The 17456-nt window shown below is 41.1% G+C and overlaps 2 protein-coding genes and 1 long non-coding RNA gene across 7 annotated transcripts; 2 read left to right on the forward strand and 1 right to left on the reverse strand.

The window, feature by feature from the left end:
* Positions 1–781: 781 nt before the first annotated feature.
* LOC145440322 (uncharacterized) lies at positions 782–3005 on the forward strand. Of its 5 annotated transcripts, XR_013915510.1 has the most exons (5): positions 782–1008; positions 1268–1339; positions 1504–1580; positions 2596–2684; positions 2918–3005. It is a non-coding gene; the product is annotated as an uncharacterized LOC145440322 (long non-coding RNA). The 5 variants fall into 5 exon arrangements; XR_013915512.1 differs by having other exon boundaries at positions 782–1339; XR_013915509.1 differs by having other exon boundaries at positions 1504–2684.
* A 2161-nt stretch (positions 3006–5166) lies between these two features.
* On the forward strand, positions 5167–12886 carry LOC145441070 (poly [ADP-ribose] polymerase 1-like). Its single transcript, XM_080318847.1, has 15 exons — positions 5167–5346; positions 5605–5769; positions 6103–6240; positions 6679–6877; positions 7492–8348; positions 8842–8922; positions 8994–9141; positions 9307–9506; positions 9580–9663; positions 10117–10248; positions 10714–10842; positions 11341–11461; positions 11523–11653; positions 12223–12350; positions 12420–12886. The coding sequence occupies exons 1-15, from the start codon at positions 5203–5205 to the stop codon at positions 12676–12678; spliced, it is 2916 nt and encodes a 971-aa protein (XP_080174973.1). The 5' UTR covers positions 5167–5202; the 3' UTR covers positions 12679–12886.
* Positions 12887–13698: 812 nt separating this feature from the next.
* Positions 13699–15229, reverse strand: LOC145441071 (transmembrane protein 179-like). Its single transcript, XM_080318848.1, has 5 exons — positions 14858–15229; positions 14522–14669; positions 14321–14458; positions 14163–14247; positions 13699–13975 (listed from the first exon to the last, which is right to left on the reverse strand). Exons 1-5 carry the CDS (start codon positions 14985–14987, stop codon positions 13799–13801), a joined length of 678 nt encoding a protein of 225 aa, XP_080174974.1. The 5' UTR covers positions 14988–15229; the 3' UTR covers positions 13699–13798.
* Positions 15230–17456: the final 2227 nt, after the last annotated feature.

Consider the following 17456-nt stretch of genomic DNA (forward strand, 5'->3'; position numbering starts at 1 on the left):
TTATTTGAATTATTCCACGTCAGAAAAATTAACAATTAGTCACGATTTTCATTCGCACTTGATCCGGATTTTCATTCGCACTATTCGCACCACCTTCGTCATTCGCACTGCAATTTTTTTCATTCGCACAAGTGCGAACCGTCACACAGGTTGAAAAGCACTGGTCTAGGCCAAGGTGGGTGTCTGATTCCATAGACTACTCCAAGTCGCTTCGACACCTTCCTATCTTTTCATTGCATCGCATTTTGTGATGTATTGAACCAATGATATATATGTGTATATGTGTAATGTATATATATCATTGATTGAACTGATAAAAATTGCTAATACACCAATGATGATGATGAAACTTACTTAGGCTGCGTTCATCGTTTGTTTTGATACCTATAGTGAAACCAGTCGTCAAAACCAACCCGTTCACATAGCATGAAGTTCTCGAACCAGTACCAAATTTTGGCGTTCACACTCGAGTGATTTTGATATCTTGGCCTCAAAACATGAGCGTTCATACTTGAGCGTGGTTACGAAGACTTGCCGTTTTGCGGGCTCGTTATCGCGCTAATTAACGCGACGTTACATCTGCGGTGGACGGTGTTTTGGTGTTGGCGCGAAATTCGTCAAACCTGCTCTCCAACCTGGTTTGAGCGTGCGTTGACTATCCAGTATCTTTACAGAGTAGATGGAGGGTAATGTAATGCGTAGCCGTGGTATATTGTGGAGACTGCAGGAAGTTGTTAAACTGGTGCAGGAGTGGAAGACGGAGAGAATTCAGGCCAAGAAATATTCACCATAATTTCGTATAGTTTAAACAAAATGGGAATGGAGAGATCTCCAGATTGCTGCTTAAAAAAGTTCCAGGCCCTTAAGCGGGAATTCAGAAAGCATAAAGACAAAGTTACCAGCAGCGGTGAATCAGGGGACCTTTATTCTCCTGCCAGTATTACTGATGTGTATGAAGATTTAGATGAAACCATTGGGAAAGACCCACTGACTCGAATAATCTCGATGGTAAGGTTTTTTCAAGTGATGCAGTTTAATATAGATGGATCAGATATATTATTGGGGTGGCAGAATTGCAATGAGTTTGCTCTTAATACAACACCGCTCTCATTTTTACAAGTGTGTCAAAGATGTGGTAAAGTGTATATAACACATACAGTATATGTTATTTTCCTTGTTGAAGGCTTGAGGTTGAGATAGAGACAAACCAGCAACCAGTCAAATTATTTTATATTAATTTCATTTCAAACTTAATATGTTGTTTCAGATTCTTATGCGAGTACTAGTTCGGGCAGCAGTGAAGTGAAGATAAGAAGGAAGACAAATATCGATGCTTCAAGTAAATATAGACCCTCTGCTTAATACATAGTGTCACGCTTATCTATATAGGCAGCGGCATAGTTATATGCAGTCATGGATGTATATGAAGCAAGCTTGTGTTTTAATTATGTAATCAGCTAACTATCTTGCCATCAGTCTTGTGAACAGTGTCTTTTTGTGCAGGTGAATCAATACAGTCTGTAATCGACAAAGCTGAAGACAGACAAGACAAGCGGTTTAAACAGTGGATGCTGTTTCAGGTGAGTCCAGTGTTGGGATGACACGAGTCATGACTTGACTCGAGTCACCTTTTTCGTAGACTTGACTTGACTCGAGTCACTTTGCTAAAATGACTTGACTTGACTTGACTCGGCGTATCAAAAATGTGGCTTGACTCGTGACTTGGAGCAAAATTCACGAGTCAATTTCGAGTCATCAAGCAATCAGTGTCGATAAAAATCATTGTGTCTTAATAAGTTCGGATTGTACGCGAAACGCTGGTGTAACCCGTGAGAGCGACCAATCATTCAATGATTGTGCTTTTTACTGGAAACTCCATTGTTCACACAAATAGGAAACGAAGTGATCGAAGCTTACAGCTTACACTGTCGTAAACTAGTATAGTAAAGTAATTTAATAGTAAAATGTCTATTTCTGTTCTCTGTTCTTAACTTAACCAAACTTGTTTTATTGAAAATGAATTCTAATATAGTTTCTTTAGTCCTCAACCATTAGCGCAGGCCCGAATTGTATCATATCAATTTGTAACTGGGTAATGTATTGTTTCTCTATTCTCTATTTTGGCTGGTAACTATAATCCGAGGCTATGCTACTACTTATGTAATTTAGCATTTCTACATGTGAGCAAGAAACCGCTTTCTTGCGTTTATATTTAACTCTATATTCGTTCATGAGTCCAGAATCAATGACCACTCAATCATTATTTCTGACAGTTAGCAAACTGCAATGACGTGAGCATGCCTTGTACTTCGAAAAGGCAACTTGGCTTGAATTGTGACTTGACTCGCGACTTGACTTGACTTGAGTCACCCCCCAAAATCGAGTGACCTGACTTGACTCGAGTCACCTTCGAAAATCGATTTGATTTGACCTGACTCGAGTCAAAATGTGCAATGACTCGTGACTCGAAGGTAGTGACTTGATCCCAACACTGGGTGAGTCATTCATCAAAAGGCTTGTCATGATTTGCCACCTGTTAATCATGATACTTCCTATTCCCATGATGAGTATGTAACAAACTTTGAAAATTTTTAGGGGGAAGAAAATGAGAAAGAGAGGAAACACGATGTTGAGATGTTACGAAGCTTACTTGGCATTGGAACTCGAGCTGAAGGCTATTCAATGTAAGTTGTTAGTGACTGTAAACACTAACTTACTCCGGTACCCTATGCAGCTGTTAAACTATTTGTATGTATAAGATAGTGACAAGCAATCAAAGTCTTAGGAAGTTTCACCTCAATGCTAGCAGTCACAAAGTGTTGCGAATATTTCCCGTAATTGCAATGCCAGGTGCCAGAAAAGATGAATATATTGTTTGCTGTGGAACTAATAAATCTATAATTATTATTTGTTGCAGCAGCATACAAGAAAATGAAGAAGAGGCTCCAGTTCCAGCCGTACATATACTGGTCGAAAGTGAATAAATATTTCATCTCCGAAGTCTATATTGCATGGGCTCTCAAATCGGGTTGCATCTGAGTTTTCAGGGGTACGCGAGCAGCTCTGCTTTTCTGGCACTGACAAATTTCATCAACAGCGTCCTTGGAGTTTATGTGACAAGCAACAGAAAATCGAGCATGCTAAATGCAGCGTTCATTTAGGCTTAAATTGGCATGTAACGTTACTGGCCTCACCTACATTAACTGTATAGTGAATCAGTTTCTCCAAGTCAATGAGCGAATGCTAATAAGTGTAGCCGACTGAAGACCTCGGGTTAGTTGACTACCAGAACCAGTGTCATCTGCTTATAATTAAAGCTACTTGACTAGCCCTATTGCATCCTCCGCTCTTGCTTATGTCTGATATGGTAGAGTCCTATTTAGCCAGTGACAAAAAAAAAACGTTTCATCGTTTATTTATTAGGATAAACTGCTCTTAGCAGAAAGCTGAATGACTGTCGTGCCAAATCAACACAAAGCATATTTAAACATGTCGCGTACTCAAATACCAGACTCCAGATCAAATTCAGTGCTGGTAGCTTCGATTTCGTCATCCACTACATCTGTACTTCTGTAATTGGTGGCAACTCTGCTTAGTCCATGTTCTCTTCACAAAAGTTGTGCATAATGTGCAATCTGATGCATGGTGCTATCTGCAACAGCGCATTATCGGACAAAGCACCACACCTCTCCAACAAACATCGCCAACGGTGCTGCAGCCGACCAAATGTCTGCTCCCCTACTCGTCTTGCAGAACATAACTTCTAAAAATAGACTTTAGCTTATAGCCTAATGAAACAACATATCAGGCTTGTATCTACCTTGTTGAAATATTCCACAGAGCGTCTACTGGGGTTGCTATAAGCTTTGATCAATCATAAATACTGCAAGTACATTACGTTATCATTCATTGCTTCGAAGCAATCAAGAAGAGGTTCCTTACGCTAACATCCATACAGGCCTGTTGATCAACACACAGACGTGAACAGAGCAGTCATCAGGTTCGCACAACTGCGCTATACCATATTGGCACTTTCCTGCGTTCATAGAGTTCATCCTTCCAATACTCTGATATGAACGGGGAAGCGTCACACCAAACGGCGTCAAAATTTTCTCCTCAAAACCAGTGCGTTCATTTAGCCGTCAATTGTGACGTCGATGTCGAAACCAATGCGTTCACCGTCACGTTGCGAAGTTCGCTTGCGTTCACATTGCTGGTTTTGGTAACGGGTTTTCACAATCACTCGTGGCGAAACCAAACGATGAACGCAGCCTTACTTGAGTAGATATAAAGTCAGCCAATTCTACTTCTACTTCAAGTAGTTTTAAGGCTGATTTTAAAAAGGCTACTTCTATTCGTACTTGAGTAGATTTTTGCATCGCCACTTCTACTTCTACTTGAGTAGCTTTCTTGACTACTTCGACCATCTCTGCGATTCACTCGGTTGACGAGCCCTGGTCTATCAATATCCACAGCCAGCATTGGTTCTCAACCTTTTTTTAGCTCACTGGCCGGTAAGATTTCAAAAAGTATTTGGCGGCCCAGTGGACCTTCAAATATTGAAATCAACAAGCATTCTACATCTTGCATCTTATGAAATTTCAATGTACCTGGCGGACCGGCGGTTGAAAACCATTATCTGGTTCTCCAGCTCCAGCGAGTCCGTTACAGCTCATTGATCAACACGCGGCAAAAGATGATATTGTTGTTTAGTTGCTATTTGCCACTGAAAGTTCTTCGATGTGCCTATGGTATGGCTTGCAATAATTTTCATCAATCGATGTGGTTTCCGCTGATGATTGGTTGCGATATGTCTAGAAATAATTTTATTAAATATAAGAAATATTCTATCAGTACATTTGTTTGGATTTGGATAGCAACTTGTAATGAATTTTCTGCAATTTATAGCCAATCTACTTCGATCAGCTGCAGTAGACTCGATGATCAACAGATCACTTCGCTGCAGCTTCATCTTGCAATCGTAAATAATATTGGCCAATTCTATGAACTGTATATCATATTCGTACACATCTCATTTGCTTTGAAATTGACACTGTCACCATTTTTTTTGTATGTGTCCGTGATTCTGAAGTTTATGCTATTTTTTTTACTGTTATGTTATTTTGCGATGATGAATAAAAAATTCTCTCTCTCTCTCTCTATAGATTCCTTGGGTGCAATTGAAATTGATACTTGATCGAAATGGATGGGCGTAGTAATGATTATGACTATGTCGCAGAATATGCGAAGAGTAACAAGGCTATGTGCCGTGATTGCAAAGCCTTGATAGCCAAGGAAAGTCTGAGAATTGCTTACATGGTACAGTCACGATTTTTTGATGGCAAGGTATGTGGGTATTTTATACTTGGCAGCTGTACCTGTAATGTTCATTTTTAATCTAATTTGAATTAAAACCGCATACCTGTACAATGTAGGCTATTTTGTGAGCTACTACGTTAATTTAGTTATTGATCGCATCGCTTTACTGTGTATATATGTTTCAGTGTTATTTTTCAAATTACGAAATTAGCTAGTAAATAGACCTCTTTGTCTTTATAGTCAATACTTGAGAATTTTTACCCAATATGTTTTATTCATTTCCAGCAACCAAATTGGTACCATTACACTTGTTTCTTCCGAAAATATCGACCTTCCTGTTCCGATGACATAAAGGGCTTCAACAATCTCCGATTTCCAGACCAAGAAAAAATTCGAACGCAAATCGATGGCTTTGCAAATAGTTCCAAGTCTGCAAAAGGTGGAACAAAGGTAACGATGCTCTATAAGCAATGGGCAGGGCAGGTTATTTGCATATTCCATTGTGTCACTGCCCCATTGATTGGGGGTAGGAGGGGGATTCACTACAGTTGATATTTGCTAGATATGCAAAGAGTCATGTGAAGATGAAAGTAGGTGCAAGGTTGAGTTAACTGTTCATGTTCTGAATTTCAATACAGATATTGCAACTCCGAGCAAATTCAAGGCTAAATTATATTTAACTATGAATTCGGTGATACGCCTGATTTGATAGATTTCTTGTATGTTGCCACAGTAATTTCACCGACTTACAAATTCCTCAATTTTTTCCAACATTGCGGTCAGATCATATCGACGACGCTGCGAGACTTTGTAGTTCAATACGCGGCGTCTAACAGGAGCAAATGCCGCCAATGTGAGGATAAAATTGAGAAGGACGAAATTCGGCTGTCGCACAAAGAGAAGCATCCCGAAAAGCCGCAGGTGGGCATTGCTACTACCAGCGGTGGTAGCACTTGCATGCTGATTTTTAAGCTAATAAGTGCTGCTGGGGAGGTAGTGGTAGCCTATTGTTGATGTCGATGTTTTCAAGTGTTCAGCGATTTTAGCGTTAAAGATTTGTGCGTTGATGGCGCAGTTTTCGTCAGTCGAAAAGCCCTAGGGCAGTGGCTCCCAACCTTTTTATGGTTGCGGCCCAATTTCCAGTTGGAAATCTAAATTTGGTGTGCTACTCGCCTAGCCTGCTCACGGCTTATTTTGGAAGCTTATTGCATATGTAAAAAGGTCAGTACCTTCATGATCACGACCACCAGAAAAAAAAGGCAGACAACCCACAGGTTGAAAACCACTGACCCAGGGCCAAAGGCGCATCATCCTCCCATGATTTCACCCGTCTAATATGCATTTGGTGTTGTTTGGTAGCTCGGCCTTGTTGATCGTTGGCATCATGTCGGATGTTTCTTGAAACACAAGGCCGAAATGGGCTGGGAAGATCACTTCAGTGCGGACATGCTCTCCGGGTTCCAAGGGCTGGACGCGGACGACAAAGCGCAGATGAGGAAACTACTGAAGCCTAAAGGAAAGGCAAAAAAGGTTGCGGAACAACCTTCAACTTCTGAAAGTAAGATTCTGTGTCGCTGGCGGATGTTGTCGGGTAGCTCATCGTCTGTCCTTTTCTTCACTTCTCAACGCATTGAATGTGATGCTTTATTTGCATCAATCGCCTTACACGTCCATTTCTCTAACGTGTCGTTTGTTTCAATGTGTCACCGCACTATAATTTGCATACCATTATGTCAAAGTAGCACCTTCTGAAAGTCGTGAGACTGGTTTTATGGCACTTGCAGAGCTTCTATGTAAAATTTATTGTCAAGTAGGCGCTAGCAAAAATGAAAGACATCCATATGAGTAGCATTTTGGCAGCTGATGACTAAATCTCCTATTCTCAATGAGTCCATGATTGATGAGAATGACCTTTTTTAGTCGCCCAGCATCAACATCTTCAGCTGACCAGTGATAGGTACAGGTTGATGTCCTGGTAGTCATCAGCTTCACAAATCTCGCTCTCATAGTACTCGGATTGCTAGGTTGCGCGAACTATTGTCATTTTCAGAGGGTGCTGCGAGGTGAAAAAAAGATTTTGAGAACCACTTGGGCACTAACTGGGCAAAAGAAATTCGTTTCGTCTGTATAAATTAATCGAGGCACTGGTGCTTATGCAGAATTTACCTTCAGTTCGAACGGAAGAGGATCCGATCATGAAAAAAATCAAATCGCAATCGACTTTGATGTGGAGGAACATTGACAGACTCAAAAGTATCGAACTGCGTAAAGACGTTCTCGAAGACATACTGGAAGAAAATCATCAGAAAATACCCATCGGCTACGACGCATTATATCTCGCCATCGGAGACGGCATGACTTTCGGGGCTTTGCCCTGGTGTCCGGAATGCAAAGCGGGACCGCTTGTTGTCTGCAGCGACGGATATAAATGCACCGGACAGATATCGGAATGGACCCGGTGCACGTATAGGACGGCCGTTGTCGAGAGGCAACCCTGGTCGTTCCCGAAATCCGTCCGAGAATCCGACCCGTTTCTTGAGAAATATAAGTATAAAAAAATCGAGCGCGTTTTTCCGCCGAAAGCACCCTTCAAGCCGTTGAAAAAAATGAAGGTTATCGTTCTTACGAAAACACCCTCGCCGAAGGCTGACATCAAGGCGTCTGTCGAAAAGCTAGGCGGTTCGATCACTACGGCCGTGAATCTGGCGTACTTTTGCATCAGCACGAAGGAGGGAGTAGCTAAAATGAGCAAAAAAATGCGTTCGGCTCAGCTTCAAGACGTATTTGTCGTTTCCGAAGATATTTTGAAAGATCTCGAGGCCGTGTCGGAGCCGCGGCCGATGTTGCCTTTGCTCCAAAAGCACAGTGTGTGCGATTGGGGATCGGAGCAACAAGGTCGAGGCTTGGGTTATAAAAGAGCTCTCGAGGAGGTTAGTGGTAACGTGCCGGAGAAAAAAATGAAGATGGTGGTCAAAGCGGGCGCTGCAGTTGATCAGCAGTCTGGGTTGGAGCACAAAACTCATGTGCTGGTGAGTGTTTTGCCTAAGTTGTTACTTGCTAATGTAATTTGGCCGTGTGTAAGCCTCGTTTAATGCTGATTTCCAATGTTCGGTGAATCATTGCTGAGAAAGCGGGTTGATGGAGTCTGATATATTATGATGCGACTTGGCGAAATTTTAAAATAATCAACAGTTGGTTCTGTTCTGAATTTAATCTCTCATATTGAACTTGTGTCCCTGCCGAAATATTATCAGAACCCAATTTTCAGCTTATCTTCGTATTCATGTGTTTACCTCTATATTGGTTTATTTTGCTCCTATGTGTTGTTATTTTTTAAAAGTTTGACATACGGTGTTCTATCAAAACCGTGGTATTTTCTTAACTTCATTTCGTTATATTTCTTGATCAGATAATTACTGTCTGTGAAATTGTGGTGATTCCTACACCGCTGTATATTTTCACACGCTTTTGTGTCTTGTGCAATGACACTTTCAGGTGACTCAAATGTCTCAATTGTTTTAGATCAAGAACGGCTCGAAGTACACAGCAACCCTGTCCTTGGTGGACATGAATACGGGCGCAAATTCCTATTATAAATTGCAGGTATCGCGTTCTGGTATTGTTGTAAGTGACAGGTTTTGTTAACTTGTGCCCGCATCTTATCGAATCTCTAGCTTCTGGAGCATGACTCGAAGAAGAAATATTATGTGTTCCGGGCCTGGGGTCGAGTTGGGACGACGATAGGGGGAGATAAAGTCGAGGACTTCTATTCCGTTGATGCGGCACTGAGAAATTTTGAAGAAATTTATTTAGATAAAACTGGTGAGCAACGAAGATATCAATGTGCGAGCTAATGTGTGGTGTCGAATTAAAACCAAATTTTCATCGCATCCGCGCATGACATGAACTAAACTCAAAAGTATGTCTACCTAATGCCAGCTATATGAGAAATATTCAGGGGTCATTTCAATGTTTCTGACATTTCAGGCAACGAATTTGGCACCGCTCATTTTGTGAAGATGCCCAGAAAATTTTATCCTCTCGACATCGATTACGGTGAAAACGATGAGAAGCTGAAGGGCTTGGAATCTGCCGGTAGCAATTCGAAGCTACATGAAGAAGTGCAAAAGATCATCAAGATGATATTTGACGTGGAAAGCATGAAGAAGGCGATGGTGGAATTCGAGGTTGGTTGGCGACTGGTCGTTATCGCTTCTGCGTTGAAGGGCTACGGTCCTCCTAGCAACGTTTGTTTTGCAGCTGGATATGAAAAAGATGCCTCTCGGTAAGTTAAGTAAGAAGCAGCTGCAGAGAGCGTACGGGGTACTGTCCGAAGTGACCGGGGTAAGTGGGCTTTGTTCTGCAATGTCTCTCGCATTGATCGTTAACATTACATTGGGTCAATTGATTGATTCTCTTTTAGCTGTAGACAACCACGTTTAGTCGCTCGTGACTTGAATTTCCGCTTTCAACCGAATTCTATCTGTACATATGTGTTCTGAAACAATATAGGATGTGCTGGATGTTACTCTTTAGGAACTGAGAATTAGAGTTATGACAAGATTGTGAACGCATTTTTAGGTAAAACACTTCAAATAACTATTTTAACATGATGTATTAATACAAAACTTCTGCTTTGTTGAAATGTCAAAAATTTGGCTCGATGATCGACTATTGGCTAAAGAATATGGAGTTTGAATCCATAGAAATATAAATCATGTACAGACTGAAGCGAATGTTTCCCACATTCATAAGAATCTGCGGATGCTTCTCATGATAGTATGTCTTCCCGTTCAGGTTATTGAAAGTGAAACGCCAAGCGCTCCCAAAATACTGGATTGCTCCAACAGATTTTACACTTTGATCCCGCATGACTTCGGAATGAAACAGCCGCCGATGCTGAACAACATAGAGTTGGTCAAGTCCAAGGTAGATAACCGGTTATGTTTAACGTTGTTGTTGCGTATAACACGGTGTCCGTGTTGGTGTGGTTTGTGTGGAGAATGATAAAGGAATGTTGTGCTTAGGTCATAATCAGTGGCCCCGAACTAATGTCATGTGTTGCTACACAGCTAACCGTGATCGCCGGTGTTCAACAGAGGTGTCCAAAGTAGCCATTGTTGCTATTCGAGTATAGCCTAAGTAACATTGTAAATTTCTACTGAATTATAAGTATTTGAAGAGATTCTTGAAGGTACAGAACTGAAATTGCATTTGAATTGTATGTTCGTATTGGAATGAATCCGTGTATTTTCGGCTAAAACTCGTGCAGGGTGATCGTCGGCAACTAGTTAGGATTGGAAAGAACATTTTATATCAACAATCGTCGGATTCTGTGATGCGATTTTTGTATACAATGTTCTTTCTTTCTAATTCTCCACATTTGCACGACAGGTCGAGATGATCGACAGCCTGCTGGATATCGAGGTCGCGTACAATCTGCTCCAAGGCGACTACGCCGACGTAAAGGAGGAAGAAGACCCCATCGACACTCAGTACAAGAAACTGCAATGCCGAATAGAGGTTACCTTGTTTTCTCTGTGTTTCCCAGCTTGTCGCAGCGTTTTCACCGGATGTTGTCAAAGTAGTCATTGTTGGTACTCAAATACAAGTAAAAGAAACGGTTTCCAATTACGTAAAAATATTCTAGGCCTAGTTTTGCCTAACACTCAAAACTGGTGAGTAAAGGTAGTTGAAAATTATGACCACTTGAGTAAATATTGCATGTAGGCGAATACCTCTTGAAGACGAGTACTTCCTTACTGACTATCTCATCTACTTGAGCACAAATAGAATTAGCGACTTTCTAGTAATTCTAGAACTTTTTGTTAGGTAGAAGTAGCAGTTTAAAATCGTAACCGCATGATCAACTATTCCGAGTAGGCAAAAAACTACTTGGAAGAAAGTAGCGTAGAAGACATCAAATACATGTTTTCACTGGAGTTTGGTATGAAAAGTAGAAGCACTTTGTTACTGACCGCCTCTGGTATTCACGGTCGGAAAATGAATTTTTCTCCGCAGCCACTCGATGCCAATGACGAAATGCGTAAGGTGATCGGCGACATGGTGCAAAACACTCACGCCAAGACCCATTCCGCATACAGTCTCGAAGTTGAAGAAATATTTGAGTTGGACCGTAAAGGTAGGCTGAATGAACTCGTAGTCGTCTGACGTGGCGACGGCTGACCGCGTCAGTTTTTAAGGTGAAAAAAGCCGCTACCGGCCGTTCAAGAAGCTGCACAACCGTCGTTTGCTGTGGCATGGCTCTCGTGTGACCAACTACGCCGGCATTTTGTCACAGGGCTTGAGGATTGCGCCGCCCGAAGCGCCTGTGGTACGTCATGAAATGTTGGTCGCTCGTATTTCGGCACTTATCGCCTTTTGGTTCCTGATGTGCGCTAATGTATATAGATTCTTTCTGCCTGATTTTAGTATCTACTTGTTGACATAGGGCACTGAATCACCCATTCCGACCCAGAACTCGCCCAGGCGTTTGTTCTGAGACCATGCAAGAACAAAGGTGCGTCCTCCGCTGGAAATGGTTTATAAACATATTCCATGTTTGCATTAGCCTATGGAAGAGGCCTTTGCACATTTGATTGACCCCGCTGGTTTCATGTCGGTTCCGTTCAGTTTAATGAATTTATCAATTGAAAGTACCACAAAATTGTGATAAAATAAAAATATAGCAAGAGGTCAAAACAACTTGGATATGGCGAGTGTATCTTATCGAGGTGATCCGCACAGGTTAATCTGTATAAACTTCATTACAATCATCACAAACACTGAACGGTCTAGTTTGAAAAATGCTTTATCGTCACTTCCCTGCATTCAAAAATTGCTTGCAAAAACCTCTATATTCACCTGCTACTGCATTGAAAAATTATGACTCTTGCATTACAGACGGGATATATGTTCGGCAAGGGGTTGTACTTTGCCGATATGGTTTCGAAAAGTGCGAATTACTGCCATGCGTCGCATGGGAATCCACACGGACTGTTGTTGCTCGCTGAAGTAGCGCTGGGAAATATGTGAGTACATTTGGACCACTGAGTGTGCACTTGTTTGTACAGTGATATCGACGTGCCACCTTTTTTTAGGCGCGAGTTGAAGAATGCCATGGACGTACGGAAGCTACCGAAAGGAAAGCACAGCGTCAAGGGTATGGGGTCCACATGCCCGGACGAATCGAGCGACTACACGATGAAAGATGGCACCATAGCCCATGTAGGGTCCGGGAAGGAGTCTGGCTGTGAAGGAACGTCGTTACTCTACAATGAATACATAGTGTACGATGTAGCGCAAGTGAACTTGAGATATTTAGTGAAGACTAAATTCAATATGCAAAGTCAATGGTAAGCGCCATCATCTGTTGTGGTTGTTACTAAAAGCATTACGCAGTGTAGTGCTGATGACATTTTGTGCTATCTGTTGTGGTGATTTCATTGCCGAGTTCACAATAGTAAGCATGTGTTGACCATCATTTTCGCTCTGCTGCCTTTTTGACTTCATGTTACCGCTGTTTCTTTTTCATTGTGTAAATAAACTGCCGAATTCGCAATTGTAAGCATGTGTCAGCGATCATTTTCTCGTTACTGCCTTCATGTTACCGCTGTTATCTCAGTCATTGTGTAAATATACTGCTATTGCATGATGTATGATCGAGTTACCCCAACTGGAGAATCATGGCTAACAGACCATATTGCATACTTTTTGTAAGGAAGGGGTCAAAATTCACTCCATTAGATCAGCATTAGACAGATCAAGTTCGCTGCTATTGTTAACTGGAGAATCATGGCAGGGTTGTGACCAAGTCACACAGCACCGAGTCACAAGCCAATCTCACTGTTATAGTTTTGACTCGAGTCATGAGTCCAAGTCATTGTGTTGATTGCACTGTATAGAGTGATATCGAATGGTTCACATTTATATTCTACTAATTTTCCACAGTTTAAGCATTCTCCAGTACCAATAGATGAAATCGCAATAGTGTGGTTACTTTTACTATTCTTTGGAATTACAATGACATGTTGATCTTGGCCATCTGAGTCTCGAGTCGTTTCCGTATTTTGAGGAAATGACTCCAGTCATCAGAAAATTTTGAGACGAGTCATGACAACCCTGGATTATGGTCTACTAGCCACGAGTTAATTAATGGCAGCGAATTTGACTATAGCCCCAAGCATGCCAAAACATTTGTAAGGGTGAGGTCGAAATTCCCTCCATTAGCTCATTAGACAGGTAGTTTAAATTCGCTGCCATAACTAGCTTGCAACCTCACTGATGAATCATGACAGGCGCTCTCTAGAATCCATATACAACCACTCCCATTCACTGCTAATTGATATACTCTACATAATATCAGAAATAACCACGGAGTATAGGTGTGTATATAATACTCAGTAAGCACGGTGTATATTGATGGCGAGGCAAAAATAACTGCAGTAGAGGAACGGATAAGGAATTGATGGATGCAACATTAGGTATATGAGGAACCCTCGTCGATTTTCTGATAACGCAACCGATACGGAATGAGAGAATCCTTTTCCAAAGCCAGTCCTTGAATGAGTTCTTCATTTTTATGGTAGTATCTTACTTTGAAGAAGGATAGGACAGTCACGGCAAGCCACGATAAAGTAGAACCCCATGAACCAAACTGAAAAATTATAATATGATGATAATAGCAAAGCTGATTGATGTAGAAACTTGGGCATGTAGATGGTATCGGAATGGCTAGACATTAAATCCAACGAATAAGTTTCAACTCAACAAAATACTGTTGGAGCCAGTAAAAGCAGACTGTCCTATATCAGAATCTACCAGACAGTCATAAAATTACATACCTCAATAATTTCCAAGTCTGAACTAAAATCATCACTGTTGACATGATACTCTTTATTAAAATTTCCAAGGTCAACTTTCCAGCACCTGAGAATTGCATATTCGTCATCATTACATTAAGATAGCACGCAAGTCTATTATATTTGCAATATGTACTTACACTTGGTTATTATCTTTTTTTCCTGTCACAATGTCACACCAAGACGAGTAACCAAGTGAAACAATAAACGACGAAGAAAGTAATGAAATTGTCATAAATGCCCCCAGCAGAAGAGAAACAAAACAAAATAATGGTGAGCTGTTGATGAAAATTACATTCAGTTTTAGTCAGCTGATTTAGTACCGGTACATCCCATCTTACCCATCATAGCCCTTGCATACAGAGTAGATGCTGTTCCAGAGGAAGTATAGAGATGATAGCAAGCATGCTACACCCATGAACACTATGAAATTGCAGGCTGATCGATGACCCCATGTCACAACCAGTTCATTTGTTTCATTCCAATAACCTGCAAAAGAAGAAATAGGATTACGTTATTTGTTAATATTAAGACACAACACACAGCACCAAAAGATTTCGCACTGCCATATACTACCGAACTTGGTACTCTTGGATTACCGTAGCGTGTTTCAAAGGAATCAAAGCCATATTCAAAGCATAAGCACAAAGCGAACACACAGGTTAAATTATTCTCACCTTTTGCAGTAAGCAAACAATTTCCACGCATATTGTGCGAGTCGATGCTTGCGGGTATAAGAATAAAGAATGACAGAAAAACACTAACACCGTAAGCGATGGCGAATTGGGTGGGCGAAGGGTTGATCATTTCATCTGCTTCTCAATTTGGTGATACAATATATTCTAATCGACAAATTCGATATCACCGATGGAACAATCAGATCTCAACTGCGAGTTTCTAATTTCCACAATATGTCTTATGCAACGTCGGCAGAAAACACCTTGAATTGAGCTACTTTGCTAGCGACGCAGCGGAGGACATAGTGGAAGGCGGACGTTTTCGGTTACTCAATGCAGCCGCGGTAATCAAAACAATACGCCACCACGTGACATGGAAGTCAACCAAATCATAGCCACTCAGACCAAAGAATGTGACTAAATGACTCAGACTATAGATAACTAAACTACCGTAGGTTAGTTATCTATACTCAGACACTGGACTGGACACAGCGAGACTGACCGGCTCGCTGCATTTTGGTCAACGTCATGCTTTGTATTTGACCGAAGGCAACTTCACGGTCATTTTTGACCGGCTTGCCGAGTACTCCAATTTGAATCGAGTATTAATTCTAATGATTCGAGTCGAGTAGTAAAACACGATTTTTTCGTGTAGGCCTACTGAAATTATACGCTTCTCACCACTTAAAGTTAATTTATCAACAGGAATTATTGTTTCGATACTAATTTTCACTGATGAAGCCTTGAAACCTTGATTGGCGGTATCGTCGCATACGAAACATAGTACAAAAGCTACCAAGGGTACTGGACGTAGCACATTTCCGAAGTCATGGATATTCCACAGCATTGTCACCAAGTGGAATGAAATCGGTATGGTCGAAAAAATACCACAACATCTTTTATGTGATGGATAACAGGCATAAACTAAGGTTACCATGCTTGGGAAGTCTGAAAAGAGGACATTTTTTTAAATTTTCAGACTTGCAGTACCGGAGGAAAATCCTGAAAAATGGTAGATTTTTCCCACTTCGTGGTCGGCTGACTAAAAGAGGTCAGCTTTCCGGCTCAGCTCCTGAAATAGCCACCGGAGCGTTACTTCAGTGCTGATTTGCTGTATCTCAGTCGAATTTTGCCCTATATTTAACCAAAATTTTCAAAAAAGAGGACAAAATCTCAAAAAAGAGGACATTTGGGCGTCCTCCGATGGCACTTTCAAAAAAGTCAAAAAAGTGGACAAATCCTCTTAAAAGGGGACGGTAAACCCTAGCATAAACGGTAAAGGGTATATGTTTGAACTATTTTGACGTATTACATTCTGTTATGTCGTGATAATGTGTTATACTCGATTGCTCGACTCGACTCGAAGCATGTTACGTGATTCAGAATCGAATCACTCAGGTACTCGATTTTGCCCAGCCCTAGTCGTGTGGTCTATTGAAATGATGATATTGTTGATAATAAATTGAATTGAATTGAATTACCATGCAGTGAACTGCGATTTGGTTATTTGGGGCCACCCGTACCGCCACAAATCATTAATTACGACGTAACAATTGATTGGCATCGTCATATGGCTTTTTGGGAACCACAATTGAAAATATAGGGTCGATAGGGCTCTTTTGACAAAAAGGGTCCCCGACGCCTGGGCTATATGATGTAAGTGATGTAGGTTATATATATAATGTTGAATGTAGCCAAGTTCAAATAGAAAGGGACGAAAAACCCGAACGACGACGGAGTGAAGTCACAATTACCAAATCAAAACTTGAGGAGATAACGACGCCCTTGTCTACGTCCCTCTATCTACGTCACTGCATGCACCAATTACTTCTATGCATCGAGTAATTAGAGACAATCCAACATGGTCGAAATAATCTATAAGAAACCGTTGCATCCATCAAATTGCGGTTTTCTTTCGATTTTGATGCAATTCACGTAATACGCCGAATTGTGGTGCGCAGCCCGGGAAAGGGGATTGTGATTTGGGGATAGCCCAAGTCTCATATTATGTTTGAGAGCTCAAGTGACTAATGCAGGAGCGAAACAACATAACGCTTCTATCACTAAATTATGCGTATATTGACTTTGCACACTTTATCCAATAATCTTAATCCTATGCTTTTTCGCACTTCGCGCGTTTTTTCGGTCAGCTATTCACGATTATTCTGTGTAGTCCTATATCGAACTATATTGATTGCGTCTTGTCATTGCCGTAACCAATTCTTAATGAAATTGTGGTGGGCCTTCCAACTACTAAAAACCCATATGCGGTCCATGATTTCACTACGACATTTATATCTGGCCCGCTGGTCAAAAAGGTTGCACACCCCTACTTTACACCATGGTTTTGCCCTAAATTGCAAAACTAGTAAGTTTTTGTGTCAATCTATATCTATAGTGTTGTTTCATTGTCAAATCTAGTGCTTTTTTCATGAACCTCGAGTAGTCTGTGGTCACGCCTCATATACGCCAGAATTAATCATCTATGTGGAATTTTCTCATATTCACATTTTCCTCTCGTCTTTTCCTCTCCTTTTGCAACTATAATCGGCTTCAAGACAGTAATTAATAATCTCACATGAGACAAAAGTGAGTAAAC

Source organism: Botryllus schlosseri, chromosome 6 (genome assembly GCF_051294905.1).
Source record: "Botryllus schlosseri isolate E-star chromosome 6, Bs_hap1, whole genome shotgun sequence".
In the NCBI taxonomy this organism is placed as follows: domain Eukaryota; kingdom Metazoa; phylum Chordata; class Ascidiacea; order Stolidobranchia; family Styelidae; genus Botryllus; species Botryllus schlosseri.